This window comes from Anguilla rostrata, chromosome 2 (genome assembly GCF_018555375.3).
Source record: "Anguilla rostrata isolate EN2019 chromosome 2, ASM1855537v3, whole genome shotgun sequence".
Taxonomy (NCBI): Eukaryota; Metazoa; Chordata; class Actinopteri; order Anguilliformes; family Anguillidae; genus Anguilla; species Anguilla rostrata.
In genome coordinates this window covers 30,376,781-30,404,773 of record NC_057934.1, presented here as the reverse complement: position 1 = coordinate 30,404,773, position 27,993 = coordinate 30,376,781, and the positions used below count along the sequence as shown (strand labels likewise).

Sequence of the window (27,993 nt, the reverse complement as noted above, 5' to 3'; positions counted from 1 at the left end):
TTATGCGTGGTGACGTTTATACTATGCGCCCTACCTATCAATGTGCGCGCCTCGGAACCTCTAAACTTGGAGCGTACTGCCTTCTTAAGTATCGAGAACCCTAAATGAACTGTACTAAATTAATTTAACCTTTTTCCAGTAATAATGTTCTCCCCTCGTGCCACCGCTGGCTCGGCCCGTAGACAAGCCACAAGGACAGCTGGTAGAAAGAGTCTTGTCTCCACACCAACGGGACTTCTGTTTTCTCCAGTTCGTAGGACTTCTTTGGCAGCGCGGTGAGTAAACTGCTGAAATGTGTGTACACTAATCTACTGCACTGCTGTCGGACGATTCGCAGTTCCGTGCTCTTTTGCCGGCCCACCTTTAAATTAAACTTGATGTGACATGGCCTACTTTAGTAAAAGGACATAATACAGTAAAAACATTTCACAACGAGGAATACTATCTGTTTTAAGAAGTGCCTCCACATCCTGTATATCCTGTCCTGTACACTAAGCCTATTTTAGTTGTCTTTCTCCTAAAAATCAGACTGCCTCAAAATGGACACTTTTGTATGACAGACCAAGTCTCCGTATACCTCTGAAATGATTTTCATGATTGCCTTTTCCGTGTGGACACTCAAAACCGTCTCAAAAATCTGACACTTTGGTGTAACTGTACCCATGTAAAATTATTTAGGATATGAAATTTCAGCATTTTGGATTAATCCCATGCCAAAACTGTTTCAGCCATTGCAGTAATATAGATTATGGCAGCTATGGTAGTAAATAGGCTAATATGTATTGAAGGCAACATTTCAGTTAATATCAGTCTATTCACTGTTGAGATAGTTTGGGTGTTTAATTTACTCATGTTTTTCCTACTTGTCAGGGCGACTCCCACGAGAGTGCAGAGCCAGACTGCAACAGAGGCTGTTAACTATGATGTACAAACCTTTGGGTCCTCGCTGCCCGTCAAAGTTATGGAAGCTTTGACAATGGCAGACGGTAGGCAATTATTTTATATCAATGGGCATATCTCCCTTAAATAGGAAAAGTTTTGGTTAAATGGCAATGCTAGAAAAATGTACCTGGCGATCTAGACCTTATTTACTCAATGTAATGTGATATGATACTTTTGGTGTCATCTTCAAGCTTCTGTGTTCTGTTGCCACCCTGATGAAGTTACTCACATCATACTTGAAAAGGGAGTAATACTCAGCACAACACAAAGATAAACAGCACATTTTATGAGAACATACTAAAGTGAATGATATATTTTTGTTCTGTTTGAGGTGATGTATGATACAGTGCATGAACAGTATGTTGCTATTAGCACTCTACTATATCTGTATGTATACATATGTATTCTTCTTGTACTAAATTGATCGTGGAAAGGATGAATTCTAAACAGATTTTTTTTTTGACAAATCATTTCATTATGTCCTTCAATAGTTTGTAACATGTTAAGTACTGTAGTGTCGTAAATAACTCTGGATCGGATAATGGATGCTTTCCGTAACTCTCACTGAGATGTCTTTTTTCATTTTCTCTCAAGCTGATGATCAGATATCAGTGAAGGTAGAAGAGACTGGATGGGCATGGATGGTGTGTGGTGAGAGTTTGATTGTATGGAAGATTGGCCAGACTGCTGTGGCCAAGGTATAGTATCTTATGCTAGCATATGCTGTTTTTGCTTTTCAATGATATCAATTTAGTTGGAAGAGAAATGATAAGACTGAGGGGTGTAGTTCCCTAATAGAATGTTAGCACTTATGTTTTTCTCATACACTTTGAAAATAATTAAGATTGCATGCTCAACTCTCAGATTCAAATGAATAAGTATGAGTCAAATGTATTTAAATGCAATGTAACATTATTTAACCAGTAAAATAACCAGATCTTTTGCCCTTTTGCTTTTAATGAAATACCAGCCTTTAATTAGTGTTTATGCATTAAAAATTATAGAGTGAATAGTTTATTGGAAATAAAATGTAATTCTTGATCAGTATTTTATTTCTGTTTCAGCTGTCTGTCTGTAAAGACCTCCAGTTGCCCTCCAGTGAGTTTACCTACTCAGCAGATCTGATTGCCTTATCATCTCTGAGCCCATTGGAAACTGCTCCCGTTCAGGTGTGTTCTGAGTTCAGTTCTAAAAAATTAGCAGTGTTCATTTAACTATGAGGCTATGTAAGTCAGATAAATATTGATTTAACACAGAAAATTTAGACTTAAACCTACCGTAGACTCAAATATTATATTCTGATATTTTTTTACAAAATTATTGCCTACAATATTGGTATGATTTTATTTGCTAAGACAGCCAGTTTCTCTCATACTAGCATGAGGCATGAAAATGTCCCCCACCAAACTCCTACCACAACCCGTATTGCCACGGAATGCTTCTTTTAACCAGAGGATCCATCAGTGCCATACTTGACATTTCAAAACTGGATTTCCTTTGTACTTTGTACCAAGCTGGGGATCCATGCATGGCTGAGATCTAGGGTTTTATTCCTCCACAGTCTATCTCAGTAATGGCGGTGTCTCCTGAGGGAACAGTTCGGTACTGGCCAAGTCTGGCCCATGAAGGCACCTTCACGGAGACTGTGGCAGACCTGGGAGAGAACCTGTGCAACTTCCTCACTGCTGTGAAGGTAACCTAGCTGGAGGACCACTCTGGAATTATAAAGTTTGGGGAGCCTTTACTTTGTTATCTCTTAACAAGTTCTAAGGCATCACCTTTGGGGCACTGTCTAACCACCACCAGGGAAAGCATGTCCTGTCATCCTGAGCATTACTTACAGCACTGACGGCACTTTCAAGGCCCTGCAAATTCACCCAGTGAGGGTGAATCTCAAGGCCCCCCCACCTCTCTGTCTTACAGAAGATCTTACATTACATTACATTACATTACATTAAAGGCATTTAGCAGACGCTCTTATCCAGAGCGACTTACACAACTTTCACATAGCATGAAGGCACATATCTTGGCACATAGCAGGAGTTTTTTATTTTTTCAGTATTAAATATTGCATTATTTTTTATTCAAAAATCTTTGTTCAGCTGATGGATCAAGTCAGTTAAAACAAACCAAAAATATAAAATGCTGAAACATGAGTAGGTCGTTTTGGTCCCGTAAGGATCTTTGTCAGGTAAAACAAATACTTGTGTTTCACCTGTATGTATCGGTGCGACAACACATGACAACAAATATAAACGCAAGGTTTTGCGACTGTGCGTGTACAAGTGCATACCATGCAGTCGATACACAAATAGATTAATATATATTCTGATAAGTTAACGTTTACAGGTGAGATGCCAGTATTTATTTTACCTTACTAAGATCCCTGTGGGATCAAAATGTTGTCTCTGTTTTCAAGTTTCTGTAATAAATATTTTTGGGAGCATTATGCATTGTGCAGACATGATGTTTGGGTGATTTTTCCTGCTTGCCATTTTCTACCGTCCACAGCAGGTAAACTGGGACAATAGCTGTGCCCTGTGTTGAATTTTAATCTGCATTGTTCCGGTTTAGTTCCCTAGCTGTTATTCATTACCTGTTTCCGTAAAGCTTTTTCATGAATGACAGACTTGCAAAGAGGAGTTTGCAGTGTTCAGCACATACTGTATTTGCCTTTTGATGATGCTGTGTTTTTTTTGTTTTGTTTTTTTTAAATAGGGGAACAGCTTTGTCCTCTCCTCCTACAAGAACCAGCTGCTTCGTCTGGGAATGGACATTTCCGGAAGGCTCCAGCAGAGGCCACTGCAGCTGGGACAGGGCATGCTGTCTGGGATTGGCCGCCGTGTCTCCAGCCTCTTTGGCATTCTGGCCCCGCCCACCGACGTCACTGTAAGTGTCCGTCAAGTCACTCTGTGATGGGAAGGGGGGCTCCTGGGTGTGTATTGTGCATACGTTCTCCTTCCTTATGCTTGTCAGGCCTTTCTATCAGGATTATGGTATTCTGTGTTCCCTCCCCCAATGAACCTGCCGCCTGAAGTATTTTGCCATCCTCAGCTGCACAGCATGCTGTGGGTGAGGCAGGCGGGTTGCCTCTACACCCTAACCAGCTGCAGCCTGAACAAGTGGGATGTGGAGGAGGGCTCCGAGCACCAGGTCTTCAGCTGGGACACAAGCAGGAGCCTTAGGGACAGTATCTCCGATGCCATCTGGGTAAGGCTGGACATTAACCTCCCTGGTGAAAAGTGTGTGTCTGATGACCTGGGACTGAAGCTCAGAGGTTTCAGGTTCAAATCTCAGGTGGGGTACTCAGCTATAGCTCTGTTTCTTGAAGTCTTAGCACATTTTCTGATGCAAGTCCTGACTTCTCCAGTGGAAATTGGAGGAATGGTGCTTGTCTGTTGGCCATTCCAAATTGTGGGAAACAGCAAGGAAGACGGTGATGTTCCCCCTTGATTGAGTAATGATTCAAGGGCACTATTTAGATTGCAATGTTGGAAATTTGTTTTCCCCTTCACTGATTTCTTTTTTCTGCCTTTAGTTATTTTTGTGGTCACTTCTCCCAATCACCAGTACTGTCTGCATGACCAGCAGCAGTCACTGTTAAGTACTTATAATCTAAATTCCAGTTCTGTTATGCTTTTGAAGTAGATGCCCTTTTTATGAATTTGAAGAGATGGTTTTTAAATGCACCCTGGTCTTGGAAGTTGGAACATACTGCGAAAACAAGTAAAGATTGATATTCCTGTTACATTGACAGAATTCAAATATTTGCTTCAAAACAAAAGGTATGTCCATGTTTCTAACAACAAAGTGCATTTTTTTACCCGCTGTTTCCTGTGTTTATGCTTATAATTTTGTTACCTCTTGACCAGGACACCCTTCCAATAGCAGTTAATATGTTAAGTGGGACTGGTTCTGGTAGAATGAAGGATAAATGAAAAAAAACATTTCTCATCTATTTGTGGTACATCTAAGAAAAGGTGCATATTTCTTGATAAGCCACTTTGTCATTTTGCAGGAGCTCACTGCCTAAATCGTGGCACTTTGTGGAAACAGTGATAAGCATATTGATATTTATGATTAGTAGCACAATCACCCCTCCAAAATCGAAAGCAACCTAAACTGCTAATATGTGGTGTGCAACGCAATGGAATGCTCTGATATTTTAGTATATTTAAAACAAATAGTTCATTTTCAACCATGAATTAAAAATTTTTGATTTTCTTCAAGGCCGAGAACTTATACTTTTCCCTTCGAAAACTGCACATAGTAAATTATGAATGTAACTTGTTACAATAACAGACCTTCCTGAGGAGGTTTATTTATGTTTTCACCCTTTATATTGAACTAAATACAATGAAATTGCAGCAGCATTTAAATGATGACAAACACAAAAGTGAATTTCAAAATCCAAGCTTTGTTTTACAAATTTCAAAATAGTACAAATTTGTTCTGCGTATGATATGAAATGCTTGACAATTTTAAATCACTGCTTATGCTTTTTGTTTCTTCTAGAGTGCTGGTTTTTCAGAGCATAAAACTCTGTTCAATGTAGTGGACTTGTTGTGATTATTGAATTATTGAATACATCTGAAATAAGAGCAGTTTGAAAAAAGCCATGAAGGGTAACATAAATTGTTTTTGTTACCCTTCATGGCTACCAGTGTATGGGCTCAGCAATTCATTCCCGTATCCTGCAGTAAAATGTTGGTTCTATTTAACTGAGGTTACTTCAGTCTGTTGGGCCTGTGCTAAGTTATTGCTCTATGCAACTGTAGCCGCTTAATGCAGCCGCTTAACATTTAATATAGTAAAACAGACAATATTCAACTTGAATGTGGAGCTTAAAAGAATTCTGCCGTAATTAACTGTGATCACACAGCGTAATTAAAAAATGGAATTTGACGGACATGCCCTCTGCTTTATCTCTACTATCCAGGGCTCTGACAGCAACTATGAAGAGATGAAGGAGGGAGTGAATATCACATACCTGGACATGCAGCTTGGGCAGTGAGTAGCTCTTTTCTTCAAATAAAACCGGTCTTCTTCCCAGAAGGAAAATGATGTGGCCGTTATATTAATATCATATTTGTATTATAAATAGTTCTCCCCTTGCTTGTTGTCCTGATTGAAGGGTATAGATTGACTGCAGTTTGTTTTCCCCTTTACCCATTTTGTTGTGGTTGTTTCTCCCGGTGACAATGGCTGCCTCTACTGGCCCCCAGTGGTGGAACACACTTCCCCACTCTGGTAGGAAAAGCAGAATTATTGGCTTTTTTAGTCTTTCAGTGCGTACTGAAGACCTCTGAAGACTTCATGTTGGTTCCTCTCCTTTCCCCACTACCTAGCAATTCCACCTTTTGCATTAATCCCGATTAGGAATTTTTATGGTGTTAGATTGTTTTTTATGATTTTCTGTTTCTTGCCTTTGGACTTATAGGGATGCGATCTGCATCTGTTCAGAATTTGCTTCTTAGTTCTTGGTCTGTGCAGATTTTGGTGGCCCTAAACAAGAATGTTGTCGAAACCGATCACAAACCAGTGAAGGGGGTGGTGTTGGTAGCAATCGCTGATGGGGGGGTTATAGGGGGCTCGCAAACAAGGGAACCGATTGCCCCAGACACATAAATAAGAGTACCGTACATTTAAAACGTATTTCAAATAATTTTCTTACACTTGGAATTGTGCTGCCCGAGGATGGTTGTATCCCCTAAACAACTGCATTGAGTGTTTATGCCTGCTGCTGGTTCTACTTGCTGGTCTTGGGATGTTGTTAGCCAGGTCTGGCACTATTTCTCATTTTTGTGCCAGATGTCCTGCAAAATATTCTATAATGCATGCCTCGTCTCCTGTGCAGACAGCTGCCTCTCAAGGACCTGGGCACTTGACTATTTTCGTGGCTTGATGATTTGTTTGTAGCATACCGTTAACTGACATCATTATAGTGAGTCAAATAGTTCTTACCGATGTAGACTTAATGTAATCGCTAAGAGTTTGTTGTTGTTCACGGGGCTATCATTTTATATTTTCTCTGTGGTAAATAAAGATGAAGGGGCTAGATTGTCTTTGAGTTTTGTGATGTAAAATTCATGTTTCCACTTATAGACAAACTGTGCAGTTATTCAACCTCTGCTATTACTACAGTATATGTAGAAAGGAGTGATGCATACTAGCTTCAAAAATCAGACTCAAAATAGGGCTGAAGTGGTGACTGAGGTCAGCCCAGTTTTGCTGCCACCATCCATTTGACGCGCTGTCTCCCTATATTTAGCTACATTTTGAATGTAAAGTTCTGGTCCTCAAGAGACTACCACAGTGCATTTATATGTAGGCTATAAAATATGTGATAAGATGATACATGAGCTTTTAACAAATAACTAACTTTAAACAACTATGTCTGCCAGGGGATGCACTTCCTCCTGCTAAATGAAACCCTAGCCTGGATGTAATATGCAGGGACTATACTGTACTGTGTGTGTCATTGAAGGGATGGGCTGGTGGTCCTGGCAGCAGCCTGGCACCCATCTGACACCCCCTGCCTGGCCTACTTCTGCCTGGTCACCCTGCTGGATAATGGCCCCAACATCTCAGACGAGGTCTCTGTGGAGGTCACAAATCACAAGCCACCATTTCAGGTAACCGTAAACCAGGCAACCAGTAGATTATAAGGCCTCTTTATACCAACCTCTTTACAGGTTTCTGCGTTTTTTTGTTTTTGTGACATTTGTTTTCTCTCTATCCTGGTTTACCTTATTTTGACACTCACACTAATGTTAATAACTAACCATGATTTGGTTTCTTTGGGGCTCTTCTGAGCAAGCATGGAGCACAATTTGCATGAGGGGAAAAAGTGTAAAATGAATTGAGAGAATGCTCATTGGAAGGGTGCTTTTCATTTACTCAACAGAAAAGGAAGGAGAGGAGCTGTAATGACTCTCCCTCTAAACATTTGCCAAGTTGTTAATCTTCAAATGTTTCTGATCATTGCTTTTCGAGTCTTGTAAAGATGTGGTCCACAATGCCAGTGAAAGCTGAAATGATAACTTTGCTATTTGAAACCGAACGGTTGTCATTCAACTTGAATGGCTGATGCTGCTGTCCACCAGCAATTGAGAAGCAGACGAAGAGGGGAAAAAGCACCCTCTGAGTAGTGTAATTGAATGGGGTGCAAATGGCATGCGGTTTGATGACGTTCTGAGGAGCTGCTTGGTACGGCCATCATGCTCACCCTGTGCCTTCTCGGCGTAGACGGAGGACGACCTGCAAACCGTGCGGCTGGTGCTGCCTCCCTCCCCTGGCTCAGCGGCGTACCTGCACAGCGAGGACCTGCTGTATGCCTGCTCCACAGGCACCGGCAGGAGCAGCCTGCCCGAGGAGAAGATCCCTCTCAGCTCCCACGGTCAGTGCCACAGCCCCGTTTGGTTTCCAGCCCTTCAGATGTTGAGAGATCCCCTTTTACTTGTTCTGGCATGTTTCATGCTTTCCCAGAACTATCGGGCATTCAGTATGTGAGCGTAAGTGTCATGTCCATGGCTTTTGATTTAATGTGAGGTTTAACATTTTATTTGATGTTATAGTCGATTATTTTGCTGTATATGTTTAGTAGGGTGTGCACATGCTCTTTTTGTTGTGCTCGATCCCATATTCACGGTGGCACAGTTGGTTAGCAGTGTCGCTTCACAGCAAGAAGGTCGTGGGTTCGAATCTCGGCTTGGGGCCTTTCTGTGCGGAGTTTGCATGTTCTCCCCGTGTTCGCGTGGGTTTACTCCAGGTACTCCGGTTTCCTCTCACACTCAAAGACATGCATGTTAGGTGTGCTCCTGCAGTTGCCCTTGACCAAGGCACTGGCCTCAGAACTGGAGTTGGTCCCTGGGTGCTGCACTGTGGCTGCCCACTGCTCCTAAGTAACTAGGATGGGTCAAAATGCAGAGGACAAATTACCCCACGGGGTTCAATAAAAGTATATCTGTCTTATCTTATATCTTACGATGTCCGCTCGTTCAAGATTTAAGGCAACTCTGAATTGATGACAAACATTTAATCGATGTTGAGCCATCAACACACCGTTTTTATCAAGAATGGTCCCTTGAAAACTTTACAATGGGATATTATCTGTGGTGTTTCCTTCATTGTGGCAGTTAACTGTATGTTGTATCTTCGTGCAGGGGATCATCTCCTTGGTGCCGGCTGCTATGCGGACCTGCCAGTTTTCTTTTTGAAGAGCAGTGGCCTGGTGGCAGTGGTTGCCCGGGAGAGCGCCTCTGTGCTTCCTGAGACCATGGAGGACTCGATCTGCTCGTCCCTGGCCGGAGCTGTGCCGGAGGTGGGGCCCAACTACAGATCCTCTTGAGCAGGGGTGTCATGCTCCAGTCCCGGAAAGCCACAATGTCTGCTGCATTTTTAAGATTTTCTGTACTTATGTGCTTAAATTTAATGAAGTCTCTGGCTTGCAAAAGATTCCACAAACTTTGTTTCCAAGGCCTAAACTGACTGCTGATTGACAGGAAACCACAGAAACATTCAGTCACCATGGCGCTCTAGGACGTTTGACACCCCTGATCTAGACGGTCTGGTCCATATGCTTAACAATAAATATTCTGTCTGCTCCTGTTGAAGCTGAAAGATTCCAATTTGATTCCTGGAGGAAAAGTCATGAAAAATTTTAATTTCCTAAATGTCCTGGAAAACAATTAGTTATCCTTGATATTGTTAGTCTAATGTTTATGCCAAAACCACTGGTACCCTGATTTGCAATCGAAATCTGTTCTCACTTTCCCATCTCCTTGCACACAGGTGTCAAACTCCAGTCCCGGAGGGCCATAGTGTCTACTGATTTTTGGGGTGTTCTCGGCACAAGTGTTTCATTTAAGCCATTGATTGCTTAAGGACTCCACACACCTTGTTCTCAAGGTCTTATTAGCAGCTGATTGAAAGGAAAACGCAAAAACCGGCAGGCGCTGCGGCCCCCTTGGGAATCAGTTTTAAACCCCTGTCCATGCATCGTGGTTCTGGTGTTAGATGCAGAAATGTGCTTCTACCACAAGGGGGCTTTGTATTTGTTCTCAGAAATTCCAGCAGTCAGTGAGTGTTCTTGTAATATAATACTGCAACTATGCACAAGTTAAGTCATCTATATTAGGAAAGTCTAAATCTACTTCACAGCTGCAGCCCCTGTAAATGTGCAGAAGTGGCTGGTTTAACATTTTTCTTTTTATATATACTACACTAGACTTCCTCTTTGTTTTTCTTCAGATTTCACCCTTAAGACCTCTAAATGTTGATTATCCAGACTTGGGTCAAATACGTATTTGTTTTGGATTCAAATACTTTTCTGTGCTCTATTGATCTTGCCTGGTGTAATTGAGCCTGCTAATATGACCAGAAGGTGGGGTTTGCACTTTTTGAGAGTATTTCATTGGTTCCAGTACACCGGTCAAGATCAGTAAAGCATAGAAAATTATTTGAATCCACAACAAATACGTATTTGACCCAGGTCTGAGATTAGTTCTGATGCCCTTATTTGACACATACATTGACTGCACTGCATGTCTTGCGAGTTGTTTAGAAATCCATGCATCGAACACCCCCTTGTACAAGTGAGCTGGAGAGGGAAGAGGTATCCTGACAATCTGAGTCTTATCAGGGATGTGAAGAATCGCTGGGTGACCGGAGATTGACAGTAGTAGATTTAGGGATGATGTCCTACCTCCTCAAACCCCCCCCCCCCCCTGAACTGAGCCCTGTTAAAACATTGAATAGCATTCCTGGAATCTGTGTTTGTTCTGCGAGCACAGTTCATCTCAGTCCTGCAACAACTGAACTGCACTTGGAACATTGTCCAACTGGTACATGTTCCAGCTTGTCTTGCATATGAGGGTGCTAATGCCTTTTTTGGGGACCAAACCACTCCCTTGCTGTCCAAGTTCATCTGGATCTCTCCCTGTTTGTAGACATTCATCTGTTTTGCAGGTCTCCTAAAAAACTTGGGGGACACCTGCAAGGGAGGATACGGTATAACATGTTCCCAGTTTAATTGGTATATCGTTTCTGTGTTATGTCATTTTAAGGGGTCGTCTGCTATGGAAAGTTCGTTACGGCTGGATACCGTGGCTCAGGACGACAAAACCAAACTTTTGAAAGCAGCTTTTTTGCAGTTTTGCAGGTAAGTCTGGGGCAACATATCCCTCGAACATTCGTGTCTTGGGTTTGAGTCAGGAGCTGTTTGCATCGCACTCACCCGCCCCTAACCTACGAATGCCGGCAGGTTTAATCGTCAAGACGGAATGAACAATTTTGTGTGATTGGTGAAGGGTCTGCACTGCCTTCTGCATCGGCTGCCCTCACGTTCCTCACTACATGGAATGCCAGCTATATATAGCCATAGGCTTGTGTCATGTGAATCATCTGCAAACTTTCAGCACCAGGGTGTCGGCATCTGACTCCAATCAGTTCCCTGTCATTTAAAAATGGTTTAAGTGTCCACTCTGGAATTCGAAAGACTCTGGTCTTTCATGTTCCCGCAATAAGTGAACGGGAAAGTACTGCAGGGAATTGGACCCCACCCCATTATTTTCATTTCCTTTTTTTTGAAGCTTTCTGTCATTCATCCTCATTGTCTGTCTGTCTGATTGGCAAGATGCCCTTTTCCTGAACGATGGACATGTTGTCTTTCGTCTGCCGTATAGCTGGCAATTCAGCTCGGTTTAAAGGAACAGACTAAACCTTGCCAAGAATAGGCCCATGATCTTCCTTGCTGTCATGTTCACAGTGGTCACATTAATGCAGGATTCTGCTTTTTTTATGCGGAATAAAAAGGGGGGAAAAATATACTGCGTTCTATAAACGCAGATAGTCCAAGGTTTTAAGATTACAATGGGCGGTGACCCATCTGCCGTTTCAAAACCAATCTCAATGCCATCTCACAGGAGGACTACAATCGCCATGGGCTCACCGAATACTGATTTTGGTATAGTTACGCAACACCGTTACTGTGTTGTGTATGCCTGCTAAAACATTAGCGTAAAAATTGTGACTTTTTTGTGCAAACATAACTCCGTTTAAATGCAATGGATCCTGACACAAGACCATGCATTCTATTGGTCATTTTGAGACATACATGGTTTTTATTTTTTCATGGCTGTAGACTTCATAAAATTTGAATGAGACTTCAAAATTAGAAATTTGGACGCTTAATTGTCTGTAGACTTAACATAGAGAGACATAATGCAAACTTACAAAATCTCCAAGTTTGAACAATTCCATCCTAAAATTCTAAACAAACATTACAGGAAATCATTATGTCTAGGTCACAGGCAGCAGATAAGCACACCAACAGTAGTAGCCAGCCCAGTCAGTCATGTAGCTAGCCAGTTCTGTTAGTCTAACGTTAGGTATGGTATTGTCTTTGCTATCTGTTAGCTAGGAACAGCTGGAGTGACTAACGTTACCTTTTTTGCAAGATCTTCCTGGCAACGTTTATGTCTAGCTAGCTAGCTAACTGTTTAACTAATTTGATGTAGCCAGCTAACACTAATGATGAATGTCAGAGCTACCTAATAAATTCCCCTTCACAATTAGTTTTGTGTATTTAAATTGTGTTACCAAATGTGTTTCATTGATTTTATGCTATAAATCAATTAAGCACTGTAAACACTATAAATGGTATAGTTAGCTTTGAGTCTCACTTTACAATTTTAGCTAACTAAAGGCATGGGATTTACATACTCGCTAACATGTTATGGTTTCAGATTGTTTTGCTAGCTAGTTAGTTAGATGTAAATAATGTAACATATATGGTGTAAATTCATATTTTTGATGTCTTCGCCTAGGTTACTTAATGCATTTAGCTAATTGTATGGTTATCATGAGAAGAGCTAAGTTCTGTCCAGGAATAAAACTGCTACTGTTGCCACCGTATTGCTACCCTGTATCCCTGTTTTTACCAAGTTGGACATCTGGACATCTTCAAGTATTTGTCTCTAGAATGTATAGGTTTAAGTTACTGTGAGTTTAACATTGTTTTGTGTAACATACTGTAGAAACATGTCTTTGTGAAGAAGAAAATTAACAAATGTGAATTCAGTTTTTCTTAGTAATGGGAAATTCCATTACATTCCATCAAAGAAAGTAAAATGCTTTCCTAAATGAGAAATTCAAAGTATCGTACATGTGATTGATTGGTTGTGGAAAGTAACGTGGTGGGTGTTAAATGGTTACTTTGTGCCACATGGTATTGAATGTCGGCTCATAGGCACAGTATGTTTGGGAGGGATATTTCTCACACTTACGGTGCTATACATTACATTACATTTATTTGGCAGACGCCAAAGCGACATACAAAAGTGCATTTCATCTTCATGGACAACTGCAAAACAGGTTCAAATACGCAATGTGCTTAGGTATGTGCAACGATAACTGCCATATAATCTATATTTGATACACTACCATACAATCTAATACTTTTTTAAGGAGGATTTTATTAGATTTAAGATGATTTTTTTAAAGGTTACATGCATAATAATACCAAGTATTATATTTTAAGTGAAATGTTTGCTTTTGCTGAAAGCCTCAAAAGACAGGAAATTAATTGATCAGCCCAAATTCTAACGTTCGCCTGATCTCCAGTAAGGTGTATCGGCACAGATCTTGGACAACTGCTACAGCCCTGTATATGTCTACTGTACTTCAAGCAACATGTACTTACCACTGGGCCAATTGCTTAAGATTCAGACCTTCTCTCCATGAGCCAAATTCATTCTCTTCAGAGTAGTGACAACCATATAAATGTTTGCACTGTGAAGAATTAAGACTGATGTTAATGTTGTTAAAGATAATATTCCCAAGATGGTGATGATTGCATTTGAAATGGCCTAACTGTACAGGGAATCAATAAATGTCAATAGTTTTTATTTAGTTTGTGCAGAACAAGACTTAATTTTCTATACCAAATTGTTTGGATGGTATTAAGATAGCAGCATATTATTACGTTAATAAATTCAGCACATGACAGATGAACTGGACCAGTGCAATATACATATATAGATTACATAATGACATTCTTTTCCCCAAAAAAGTGATTTGTGGGTAACTCTTATCATTGAGTGACTGTATGCACAGTAGTTAGCCATGTTTAATTGGTCAGTTACATGTGGCTGACTGTATATATGTATATATTTACTTCATAGCAGACACTTTTGTCCAGAGTATATGAGCATTGCGTGATTAAAAGAGAAAGTGCTTAATTTGAATGAAAAGCGTAAAACGAGGTTACGCTCTAGCCAGCTTTCTCAGCATGAGTAAATTAAAAATGAAATTGCTCCTGGAGTTTAATATTATTAGCCTCTGGCAAAGATTTTTTTTAATCAGAAAGCCAAAACATTATTTGTAGCTTGTTTCATCCCAGTGCTTCATTGCGTCACTATAAAATAATGAATGACATACATTCATTGTGTTATTATTTTGAGTTGGCATATTGCGGCAAAAATTGTTATTTTTATCACTATGCAAGTGAATTAGTGTAAAACACAGATATTTCAATGTCCTGAGCTCTAAAAATGCAGCATTCTATGAGCTAGCATTTCATGGTCCAAGTAGCTACTCTGCTCTGCTGTTCTTTGTGACTGTTAAAGGGTCCTGACTGGAACTCCCTGCTCTTTCCCCTAGGAAAGATCTTTTGGGGGCCCAGGCCATGACCGATGAGCTCTTTCCACCTGATGTTGAAGGAGAGAAGGACACTGAGCTGGACAGGGCTGTGACGCAGATCGACCTGGACCTGGTGGATGACTACCCCGCCTCTGACCCGCGGTGGGCTGAGTCCGTGCCGGACGGTGAGAGAGACCACTCCACCAAATCTAAAGTACAATCTCACAATTTAATTTATTGTCATATACAAGGTTTCCATTTGTGCGTTTTTGTTTGGCACCACACGGTAACAACCTGTTTCTTGTGTTTGTTGAACTCTGAATTGCAAGAAAGCAATTGCAGCAGGCATTATGAAATGAAAACCAGGGTTTGGCTGATGTCATTTTAGACTGGCTGCCCTCCACTCCAGTGGAGTCGTCACTGACTCCACCCTTTTTACAAGCTTGTTTCCTGATTAGTTTTGGGGAAGGTTGAATGATCAATATCAGATAGTACTGTGTATGCATTTATACGGTATAAATTTTGGTTTTTATAATGATCCCAAATGAATACACTACCTACTAAAATTACAACATGTACAGTGTTATAGGTTTATAGCACCATTGAGTGAAGTGTTGATTGACTTCACCAGTGCAGGCACATTTGTCTTTCCCAGGTAAGGAGTGCTTCCGTCGGCAAGATGTTAGATCGCAAATCCTGGTTGTTCAGGCTACGTTCGTGCCTGCACTGCAAGTTGTGCAGAGTGAAGACAAGTGGCATTTGGCTCAGATCACACATCTTAGAGCATTATTTCTGTAACCTTAGAGCACACAGTCTCGACCCTCTAAAAACTGATAGAGCACATTGCAGAAGTGAAATGGGCCTACAATTATGGTTCTGTATTACAACTAAGGGAAGATAGAAAAATGGAGATCATTTCAAGTATTTGGTGTCTAACTCAAAGAGTCTAGCTATTAATACTTGGCCAATGTCCTCTCTCCAAATTTCTTTGAAAACAAGTTCCACTTATTGACACTAGACCCCCTCTCCACCTCTGGGCAATAGGCCTTCCAGAAATTTGGAGATTGCCCTTTGAAATGCATAAGGTAATTGAGTTCATAGAATAGTTATGTAAGCTGGACCTAGATCTGACACATGTGGCCAAGAATGTAAAAGTATACCAAGTGGAATTAGTGGCTCATCTTCCTACAATTGAGTGTGAAACTGGCTTCTTCCTGTCAATCAAACCATCATATGTGTTTGTTTATTTTATATAAAAATTATATATCCCTTTTATATGTTGCATAGAGAAAAGGGCTTGACTTACAGGGCAAGTTCACCCAAAAAAAGTTAATACGGTCAAATGTGGTGGTCAACTTTTAAACTATATACGAATCAATCTTGGTAAATTTCCTTACCTTAATAACACGTAGGCTTACCAAATTTCATTGCTGTACTATTGCTGTATAAACACACAAACATAAAAATAATAATTAAAGAAACTCTAACCATCTTGTTAGGGTTCTAGGACCTGTGGTGCACCCTAATAACTTGTCTTGTAGACATTTAAAACTTGCTGTAGTGATCAACTTCCTCATCTGGGACATATATCTGTACCTTATTGTTGCCGCCATCTTGGATTGCCTCCATTTTAGAAATTCCATTTGCGATTTTCCTCTGTTCCTAGTTTTGGCCTGTCCACATGGGTGAGACCTATGAAACTTGCCACAGTGGTACAGGGTACCCTGCGGATGTGAAATTGTTTCTTTCTTTATTGTACTGTGGTTAATTTAGCTTGTCTATGGTTGCATTTGAATTTGAAAGCAGTCATAACTTAAAAAACCTGAAATGCAGTATCATTCACAAGAAAATTGTGCCAATAAATTCATGGACCATTTCAAATTGTTTTATGGGTTTTTTTTCTCTTGCGCGATTTATCCTATAGGTGGCTGGAAAAAACACAGGCGGCCTGCCTAAGATATTTCAGTGCAGGAAAAACCCTGTTGTAACAGGGTGTTGCTGTTGATTTCATCACGCTAAGGGCACTCGCAGCAAAGGGATAACACGATAAAGTGCAGAGGGCAGATATTCAGGAAGAAACCAAGGAAATCCAAGTTCAGATGTTTGCAGGCTTTTGATTTGTTTTTTTATCATTTTGTTGTAGAGAGTGGTGGGTTCTCCCTCACATCCCTGATTCTCCTACACCAGCTGGAGGACAAGATGAAAGCCCACTGCTTTTTCATGGACTTCCTGCAGCAGGTAAGGAGAATGCTTTTTGGGTGCGAGCACTTGTGGTTAATATACCAGATGCCTTTTCTTGAGGTTTGTGTTCAGCCAAGTGGCACCTACACAGGGTTTTTCTGGCTCAAATTGGGTTTAGGTGGTGACATTGTGTGACCGTGACTGCGGTCAATCTGGCTTTACTTGATGCATCGTCTCCCTATATTTAGCTATGTTTAGAATGTAAAGTTGTGGTCTTCAAGAGAACACCACACTGCATTAAGATGTAGGCTATAAAAAATGAAACGCGTGACAAAAATAAATAAAATTGGAACATTTTAAATATTTTTTGAAAAGTTACAAATTGTAAGTGCCGTAATTGGGGCGATATAGCCTTTACCGACGGATTTGCTCATTGTAAGGGGGTCATTCTACAGGAATAGTGGTATTTGGAATTGTAATATGCCTTGAAATTAGTGTCATTTTTGTTTCTCAAAACATAGGGTACAATATTAATTAACCTTTTAACTTAATCCACACAAATGCTAGCCTACCGCACCATCCACTTTTTCACGGGTGTTACTTGTACCCTACCACAACATTAAAGGCTTTTCAGGATTTTATTTCTCAGTTTGCACAGAAAGACAGAAACAGTGTATGATAATGCAGTAGAATCAATTTAAATGCTTAAAGGATTATTGCATAATTCGGGTATTTGCATGGAATTACCATATCTCAAACCATTTTCCATTTATTCTATTATAAAGAGATATTCATATTCATATTTTCATAATCCATTAGCACATATTTCAGATATATTCATGGAATTGTGTCCAATTACATTGCATAATGATCTATAAAGACACAAAACTGCAAAAATTTAGGAAGGTAGGCAGTTTTGTTTAAAAATCACACCAATAGCCGACACCTGAGTGGCAGGCACAATCGTCACCACTCTGTTTCATTCTTTTATGCAATTAAAGGGATATTTCACTGTGGTATAAAGAGTCATTTTTTGGAGCTTACCCCATTGTATTTGCATAGTGTGAATACTAGCAAAATCAGCTGTCCCTGCTGACCTTAAATGGCATCACTGTTCCTCCTGGTTGACCAGCTCCAAATTCACTCCCATTCATTTTCGGGACCTCGCCAAAATTAATAGTTTTAAAAGCATAAACTGACCACGGAGGGTAATACATTGATAAAAGAGAGTAATAAAAAGGATTCTACTGTAGCTGATTTAGTGTGTCTAAGATTGCATGTAAACCTAAAAGGAATCAAACTTTCAAACAGCTTTTAATGCAATATCGTTCGGGACAAAATTGCATTGTATCTCTGCACTGACAACGCTCCTCCGCCCTCCAGGTCGGCCTCCTGGAGCGCTTGCGTGTAGTAACGGTGCGCTCGGTTCCCATGGCGACACGGCTGCTGCTTTGCGAGCATGCCGAGAAGCTCTCCGCTGCTATTGTGCTGAAGAACCACCACACCAAACTGCCCGAGCTGGTCAACAGCGCCATCCTTGGCGCCTTGAGGAAGAGTGGCACCGATATACCCACCAGCCTCACGCCTGCCGACGTTTTCTTCAGAGAGGTTGCCAGATGCAGTCATTTTCTCCCCTTAGAGTTTTACAAAATGCTTGAATATCTTTAGTCAACTTTTTCTTCTGAATGTTACATATGTACTGTAATGCTTTTGCCACTGTCTGCTTAAAACCAAATTACAAGCATGTGGGTGCATTGTTCTAATGTAACACTAAGGAAACACAGTGCCCTCTTGTCTTAATTTCATGATGCGGCCGTTAAGGTGTCTTACTGTTGCCTGAACTTGATGGGGCTGGTTTCCCAGGTGTCCCAGATTTCCACCATCTTTGAGTGCTTGCTTGAAGAGGAGGAGCGGACCCTGAAGGACCACCCGGTGGATTCCGTGGAGTGGGGGGAGGTGGTAGTCAACATCAACAACATTATCAAGGTATGCGAGGCAGAATGCCATAGAACCCCAGCCTAGCATTAGCCAGTTACGGTTATGAACGTGCAATTTCAGGTGATCAGTCTGGGATTTCCCAGTCTTGGTTACAGATTCTCTCAAGGGCAGTCTCGATGTTGGAGGTGTTAGTGTTGACCTGGGCAGAAACGTTGAAGCATTAAAACTACCAAGTCTGAGGACACCAGTAGCAGTACCATTTCAAGTTACTTCCCCGGCTTTGCTGTGCATTGTATGATCCTAGACTGTAGTGCTGTGAGCTTGTGTGATTAGAGAGATGTCATAGGTAAGAAGGATGCAGGGAAACTGTGCCTTTACCGGTTTTGTGATAGTGAGAGCACCCGTTTCCCCCTCAGGACATGCTACAGGTGGCCTGCCATTACAGGGAGACTAAAGCCTGTCTGTACAGAGCGCCAGAAGACGGCAGAGCTGAGCCAGAATTCATTCCCTGGACAGGTACGTCACTTTACGTACAACAACAGCACACAGTCTGTTTCTCAGACGCCCCCACAACCGCAGCCAGTCCGTTCTGTTTGTGCTGTCAGCCCAAATTCCTGTGCTGTGCTCAACTTATTGCAAAATCCGATTCAGTTTAATTCCAGGTATGGAATTCAGATGGGAATAAAGAATAAGATACATTTCATTAATCCAAGTCAGGCATTGAAATTGCACTTCCAGTGTATAAGAGTTTAAGCTGTTCTATGTGTCACTTGAAGCTGGTTTGTGTGGAAGGAGCAACCAGGCAGCCAGCTATCCTAGCTTGCTTCTGGTAATACCTGGAATGACTCCTGTGCATTTAGAATGCTTTTTCCATCCCTGGAATATAAAGCTCTGCTCTAACGCCTGATTTTTGCTTCGTCGCACAACCGTTTCATGACAACCCTTTCGAGTGTCGCTCAACATTTTTAATTTACACTTTGGCGAAAGCATGCTGGTAGTGTTCTGTTGTCTCTATGGTAACAAGACGCCAAGCTACTGATGTTTCCATTTGTGAAAGTGAAATTATTGAGAAATGGAGGAGGAAGAAAATATACTATAATATAATAACAATAATATAATTTTAAAACGACGTTAACAGAAAAAAGATGATGGTCTGTCAAGGTGACAAGGTGAATATGTTCTAGTTAAGCAGATGTTACGTGTTGGATGTAGACAGGCATTTCAACGATTTTAGGATGTCAGCTGACCGGTTCAATGACTTAGCCGCACCCGTCCCCACAGCGGCATACAATAGCCTACATCATTATTTATTCTGGCAGTGTTTCCTCTGTCCCCTGCATGTTTATCAGCACCGGTCAAAACCAAAATAATGAAGTGGAGCAAAGGCGTCCTTGACTATTCATTTTGGTGTTCCATCAGACTAACCAATTACACTGTGCAACAAATTATGACTTTGTCTTGGACATCATAAAATTCTAGAGGTGACAGAGAAACTATAATGTGCTCACTTTTTAAAAATTGAAAATGCGTCATTTTTGTTGCATGACTCTTGTCGAAAGAGTCATGCTACGAAGTATAATTCAGCCTGAATTGTGTGTCTATCCCTGTTTTGTAAAGTTCTACTCCAGCACCTTCTGTTGCTAACCCCATTCCAAACAGCAACTCCCACATTGGTAATGGAATTGACTCATACTGCCTGCTCTCAACCTGCAAAAATGTGCGACTCCCCCCCCCAGCCTCCAGCGGCCCTGGGGGCGTTCGGACGGTCATCATTCGTCAGCACGAGATCGTTCTGAAGACGGTGCACCCGCACGCGGACACCGAGCTGCGCGCCTCCCTGTGTGAGCAGCTGGTGGCGCTGCTGGATGCCTACCTCGGCGGCTATGTGGCGCAGCTCACCTCGCTCAACCAGCCCGGCCAGCAGGAGCACTACAATGCCCTGGAGATGGAGTACACGCAGAAACGCTCCGAGCTGCTCGCCCCTTTCTGTGAGTCAGATGTGTGACGGCCTTTCTCTCAACAGCGTGCACCCAGTGCCCATTATTCCCAAAACTGTGGCCCAGGAGGTCAAAGGGGCAAGCGAATACAAGAACACCAATCCTTTAAAGAATATTTAGCTTATAGTGCCATATCTCAGAAATGATATATTTAGACTTAAAATATGTATTAAATAATCCTGGTTTACAAATCAGGTCTGATTCATGACAAGTCTTTGGTCACATTTATATCATCATAATTGTTTATCATTTATTTTGTGCAAAATGCATGTTTTGATTCATAGTATATGATGCTATGTGATAGTGTATGATGTTTTTAAAAAAACTTGGTTTTATGAGGGCATCCGTTAATGGTGTAAAGTTATTTATGTGGATCTTGGGTTGGGGAACAATGCAGGGTAGACTGAAAGCTTGTCTTGAACTTCATTGATATTGATGACGAATGTATGCTGGTCATTTATCAGGGCAGCATAGCAGATGCTTCTGGCTGCAGTCCACCAGACTGTTATTAAATGCTGTGATGTCTGCCTCTCAGTGGAGCTGGGCCTGTATCAGTGGGTTGCCCCTCTGGCTGAGAAGTACTGCGACTTCGACATCCTGGTGCAGATGTGCGAGCAAACGGACAACCAGAGCCGACTGCAGCGCTACATGACCAAGTTTGCACACCAGGTAACTACATTTTCAGCAGACACCCCAATGTCAGCTTAAGGCTCGCACAGCCTTCCCTCTCCAGCCCCTTTGCCTGCCCCCAGGGGAACTGAAAGAAAAGGATTACAGTACAATCTTCAGACATGCAGTGCAAAAAAACAGAACCTTTGGTGAAAATGGGCATGTGGGCCATTTAGCCATTTAATTAATGTGCGGATGGAATTGACAAACTACAAGCATTGTTTCTCCTGATTAATTTTCTTGTTGAACTCAATGGAAAAAATATTCAGGAGAAACAATGCTTGTAGTATCTACTGCATATCTGGCAGCAGCACAGTGGTTTGAGGCTCATTTGATATGTAGGACCCTTGATGACTTAAAGCCATTCAGCCAACAAATGTGTTCCATACTGTATCAGCATAATTTACAGCTGAATCTAGTCCCACCCCCCAATTCCCATAGAGATCCATTCAAATGCAAAGAGTTTTTGTATCGCTTGTAGGACAACCTGAAAATAAGATATCCAGGCTCTGATGGTGTTGATAGGTCACAGACATCAGGAAGTCATGGAATGCAAATGATATGCAACCAAATACAAAACATGACTCTTTTATTTGACATTATGTTAATTTGTCTACTGTATAAGTGAATTTCCCTGTTTCTAGTTTTTCCCCAAACAGTTCACTGCAGCAAAAGTAAACGAGCAAATGGTGGCACTGGAGGTCTCAGGAGTGCATTTGTTTAATTCTGGCTAATTTTCTGACCAATGATTTGTTGTTAAGACCATTAAAAGCTTAATATTTTGCCATTTTGGGCTTGGCCCATTTTTTTTGCCCAGGAGTATATGCTAAAGATATTCAAACTCAGTTTTTCACAACTCTGCACATTTTATGTTACCATACATTTCTTTTGGCAAGTCAATTAGGGCATGTACTTCACATCAGAGGTAATTTTAAAACAATTGTTAGGGACAGATTTATTTCAGCTTTAATTCACTATATCTGAATTCCAGTCGGTCAAAAGTTTACATGCACCAGGTTGGCTGTCTCTTTAAACAGTCTGGAAGATTCCAGAAATTGATGTAATGACTTTTTAGAAGCTTCTGATTGGCATAACTAGGAGTTAATTGGGAGTTAATTGGCACCTAAGGGCCTACCTTTACAGCCACTGCCTTTTTGCCCTTGATACCATGGGAAAATCCAAACAACTCAGAAAAACAATTGTGGACCTCCATAAGTCCGGTTCCTCCTTATGAGCAATTTCCAAACAACTGAAGGTAACAAGAGCATCTGTACTAACAATTGTATGCAAATATAAAAATCTTGGGACCACACGGACACTGAATCGTTCAGGAAGGAGGCACAAATTAACTCCCAGGGCTGAACAACCTTTGGTCCGAAAGGTTTAATTTAAGCCCAAGACAACAACAAAAGGTACTGTTGAAGGAGTTGGAGGCATCGGGTACCAAAATATCTACATCCCCCATTAAGAGATTCCTACATCACCACGGTCTGAAAAGTTGTTGTGGAAGGAAGAAGCCCCTACTCCAAGACCGGCATAAAAAATTCAGAATGAAGTTTGGAGGTGATCACCAGGATGAAGACCTATCCTTTTGGAGGAGTGTTCTTCAGATGAAACAAAAATTGAATTGTTTGGCCATAATGATCAGCGCTATGTATGGAGGAAAAAGGGTGAGGCTTTTAGTCCGAAGAACACAATCCCAACTGTGATATATGGAGGCGGCAGCATCATGTTGTGGGGGTGTTTTGTTGGAAAAAGGACTGGTGTACTTCAGAACATATATCTAGAAATACTGACGCAACACCTGAAGACATCAGCTAGAAAGTTTAAACTTGGTCGCAACTGGGTCTTCCAGCAGGACAATGATCCTAAGCATACCTCCAAAGTTGTAACAAAGTAGCTTAAAGACAACAAAGTGAAAGTATTGGAGTGGCCATCACATCACATTACTTACTTTTTTTTCTTCTTTAAATAATGTTCTGTAATTGTATGTTTTTGATGAATGAATCCCATAGAAAATTTGTGGACTGAACTGAAAAAGCAAGCAAGGAGGCACACAAACCTGACTTAGTTACACCAGTTGTGTCAGGAGGAACGAGAAAAAAATCCATAAAAGTATTGTGAAATGCTTGTGGAAGGATACCCCAAGCATTTGATTCAAGTTAAGCAATTAAAAGGCAATTCCACCAAATTCTATCAAAGTGTATGTAAACCTTTGACCCACTGAAAATCTGATATAATACATAAAAGCTGACAAATCTGTCTTTATTGCTATTATTTTGAAATGACCTCTTATGGAAATAAAGTAGATACCCTAATTGACTTAACACTAGAAATGTATGGTAACATGAAATGTGTGAAGTTGTGAAAAATTGAGTTTGAATGTCTTTAGCTTAGGTGTATATAAATGTTTGGCCTGAACTGTATGTCGTATAATAAAACCCATTTTAGGAAGTGTAACTTGCTCATTGAGAATTTTCCTCCTGTAGAACTTTGCAGACTTCCTGTTCCGCTGGTACATGGAGAAGGGCAAGAGGGGGAAGCTGTTGTCCCAACCCATTGCCCAACACCAACAGCTGGCCAGCTTTCTGCAGGCCCACGAGCATCTAAGCTGGCTGCATGAAATCAATGTCCAGGACTATCAGAAGGTAGGCCCCAATACTTGCACAGCCCTGCGAGCCATAGCTCCCAGATTCAGGTTTTTCTGTGGGAGCAAAGCCAGTTAAATGGAGCTCATGTGGAAATGCTTCTTTGTAGGAAACTGCAGGATAGATGCTTTGGTGCCAAACAGTTGATAATTGTGCCTGCTGATAGAAAAACTACTAAACTGTTTTGAAGTGCCCAATATTTTTAGGAGTTGAGTTCTATTTGACCAAGAGGAGCCATAAATTTTGAAGCCTGTACAGGTTGCGTATTGCACTGGGCCACATGCTTGTGTGGGCATCAGTCACCTTCAAGAAGTAATATGCTGAGATTGTGATATCAGCAGGCTTGCAGTATGGTTCTCAGACTTAAAACACTTGTTTTAAATCTTTGACTGTGCTCAGTTTTTATAAAAAATAAAATCTGGGGGTGTCCAGATGATAACATTCTTGGAATTTGGGGCAAAAGCCCCACTGGCAGCATGGGGAAGAAAATTGAAAAGGCCATTAGGGAATGTGCAGTAGAACAACAGGGAGCAAAGTAACAGGGGTGTGAATTGGGGATTACAAAGTGGCCCCACCAGGAGTAATCCCCCACCAGGAGTAATCTATAGCTGCATAGCTACTAAAACAAGGATTGAGAACTCATGCAGTCATGAGGGGGAGACAGCCATACCCGCCTATCAAGAGCCAGCCCATGTAAAGTGGGGTCAAAGCTGACAGGTGACAGTAAGGAAAGGATGCCACCCCACAATACTTTATGGCTGCAGGTTTCTCCCACCCGGTCTCCAGACTATAACTGATTATAAACCTGAGCATAAAGGTACGTTTTTAGTCTAGATTTATATATTGAGGAACCCTGAGTGCCAGAGACAGCCTGCATATATTACTGGTGCCACCCATTTTGTTTTGCAGGCCCACCGGACCTTGTATGGGCTGGCTAACATGGAGACGCGCTACTTTGCCAAAAAAAAGACCTTGCTGGCACTCAGCAAGCTGACTGCTCTGACATCTGACTTCCCAGAGGTGGTTATGCAGAGGAAGCTGGATGGTAAGTTTGTTGCGAGTTTTACCATCGGTAATCACACTCATAGAGCCTGTTTCACATATCTTAGTCCTGGACTAAAAAATTGAATTTAGTCTAGGACTAGGCTTAATCTGTGTCTGTGAATCTGGCTCGTTGTCTCACGGTACTTCTTTACAGATTGACTTGATAATTGGGTACATATTGCTCTGAAAAAACAATTTACACTGTCATATTAATTTCCTTTGCATTCATTGTCATTTGGGACAGTCTTAGTAAATCCCCTACCCAGGCCATTCTGTCTTCAGATTTTTGTGATTTTCACACTGATGAACGATTTTGGTTACCTTTACCTGGGCAACACCCTGAATTTGTAGGAGGATGACAACAAAAACATCAGAGCATTTTTCTTATCAGTGCAAACGTACCAATCTGGTATGGATACCTAACTGCTGTAGGGAGGTTGAGGAAATTAATAATTTGTTTGTGGTAATTTAGCATAAAACTGTTTCTCGGGAAGGACTTCTCCAGAGTGGTTCAGTCCACAGTGAAATTAGGGGCAGATATATTTAGCGCTCCCAACTAATACTTGCTGTTTCCTTGCTGCAGACATTTTGGAACAGGAGCGTTTCCTCCTACACCAGGAGACCTTACCCAAGCAGTTGCTGGATGAGAAACAGCTGAACCCTGACACCATGCCACTGCTCAGTGCCCATCACCTCATTAACGTTAGTGTTGTCTCCTCCACCCATCACATACGCACACTCATGCACGCACACATAAACATGCCTTGATAAAGAGTTCTTTTCATGATGAAGTGAAGAGGAACTTTATTGACATCTAACAGATTTCCCTCACTGATTCCCTGTAGCATGTGTGACTCACTTTGGTAACTAGCAGTTTCACAATGGAAAACGGTAGAAAGTCCATCTGAGATGAGGGTGAAGGTCTGAATTATTCAATGTTTTAACCAGTTTTACATTTAGCAGCCTGAGCTTTGTTTCTGAATTACATGTAGGGATACGCTTAAGTTGCTCCTCAGGGTGCTTTGATCGCCAAATATTATATGCCAAACATTTGTCGCATATTTTTCACAGGACTGTGGAAAATAAGGGGAATCCAATTCTGAAAATGTTTTTTTTTTCCACAGCTGTACATCTCTGATGACAACAGAAGGGCAAATGAATATGATTTCAAGAAAGCCCTAGATCTGCTGGAGTACATCAACCAGGTATTCCTGTGAAATTCTACCGGCCTTTTATTAAATAATGGCTCTGTCACACAGAGAACATAAATGCTTGCAAGAAACAGCCCAGAAGTATTCAAGCTATGGCTATTGCCTACAGCAAGCTATAGGCATGTCTTTCAGAGTAAATGTGTCCTGTATGTTCACTGAGTGAGAATCCCATTTGATCAGGGGATTTGGTCATTTTGGAAAAAATGCTCTTTATTTCAAGCTTTGAATCATGTCTGTACTGTATGTTTTGAACATAATGGGGTTTATTTATGACAGGTAATTCTTACAAAAGGCCATAAGTGGGTTTTTAAATGTTAAAACATGCGGTGGGTTGATTGTATTAAATTTTGCTACTGTCTGGTAATGATATGCATCTGTTTTAGGAGGATGAAGTGGACATTGAAGGGCTGAAGTGTGAAATATTCTGCAAGGCCCTCAAAAAAGACGAGTATGAACATTTTTTTTGGTAACAAGGAATACAGTTAAATTGGATGGTCTCAGGCACTGAGCATTTGAACTGATCTGCAAGCCATGTATTGCTCATTACTTGTGAAATGTAATAATGACAAAGCATGACCTGGCACATTTCAAAGTGAGATAGAATTACAAAACAAGACCTGTAGTACGCATAAATTTAATCCAGTCATCATAAATTAATAACCAGAACACGTAAGACAGGTATTCTACAACAATGACGTTTTATTGTGCACATACAGTATGCTCAAATAATGCCAGAACTCTTAACACATTTTTGGTTCTTTGAATGTTGTCTGCAGCTGGTCTTCTGCTGATGGAAGTGATGACCCTTTGGAAGCGGCAAAGGACAGCATATTTGTGAAGATCTTGCAGAAGCTTATTCAAGAAGGTAATAACAGACACATTCATTCAGAATAGAAGGAAGTTGCATATTTCATGTTGCATAAATGGCTCATTATTTCTCTCAAAACATAAAGGTTCTTGTAATATTACATAAAAAATAAGAATCTGCATTTCCACAAGTACTATTGCAACTACTGTCAGACTTAGTGATATCAGTGTTCAGTTGAACTGAATATGATGTGGAGACTTGAAGCTCTGTTTGCAGTAGCTGTGTGTTGTAATTTCCCTCTGTACCTAGTACCTATCCTGCACTGCGTATCTTGTATTTATTCATAAGTTTTGGTATTGACCAATGAATGTTTTCCCGTCCATTTAATTTCAGGTGTTCATCTTCAGACTTATTTACCAGATGTCAAAGACATTCTTCAGAGTGAGGAGTTGGAAAGGCTGAAATCAAAATCTTCCTTTGAGTTTCTTCTAAGGGCCAACTATGAACATTACCTGCAACCATAGATATGAACATGTTGAGTCATTCTCCCTCTTCATTATGTTTGCACTTCGGGTTTTTTTTGAGGGGGGGTTGCATTTTCTAATAAACTTTCAATTTTTTTATCTGCTTCTGTTTCATATGCACATTGAATGCTGGGTTTTTTTAATTGATAAGGACATGTTACATTCTTGAAGCTTAAATGTATGTCTGTTCTCATATGTTGCTCTATAAAAGAGTGTCTGCTAAGTTTTTTTTTCAGATGCACAAATATAATAAATGTAAGAGGGTGTATGGGGGGGGGATTTGAATTGTATTTGTCAGATGCACATAATAAATGTATTGTTCTGTGTGTGCCTGAGAGAGATTCAAATATTTGTCAGATGCACAAATATAGTGTAAGGGGGTATGTGGGT

General features: G+C 41.0%; 1 protein-coding gene across 1 annotated transcript; it reads left to right on the top strand.

The window, feature by feature from the left end:
• The first annotated feature begins 4 nt into the window (after nucleotides 1-4).
• Nucleotides 5-27,931, top strand: nup133 (nucleoporin 133). The gene is made up of 26 exons (XM_064321516.1): nucleotides 5-275; nucleotides 871-986; nucleotides 1,537-1,640; nucleotides 2,007-2,111; nucleotides 2,504-2,635; nucleotides 3,661-3,831; nucleotides 3,997-4,152; nucleotides 5,882-5,952; nucleotides 7,430-7,577; nucleotides 8,191-8,341; nucleotides 9,108-9,265; nucleotides 11,010-11,104; nucleotides 14,605-14,768; nucleotides 16,727-16,821; nucleotides 18,148-18,372; nucleotides 18,628-18,750; nucleotides 19,119-19,218; nucleotides 20,439-20,690; nucleotides 21,235-21,368; nucleotides 23,858-24,016; nucleotides 24,926-25,061; nucleotides 25,644-25,762; nucleotides 26,185-26,265; nucleotides 26,655-26,719; nucleotides 27,048-27,136; nucleotides 27,473-27,931. The coding sequence occupies exons 1-26, from the start codon at nucleotides 145-147 to the stop codon at nucleotides 27,601-27,603; spliced, it is 3,411 nt and encodes a 1,136-aa protein (XP_064177586.1). The 5' UTR covers nucleotides 5-144; the 3' UTR covers nucleotides 27,604-27,931.
• Nucleotides 27,932-27,993: the final 62 nt, after the last annotated feature.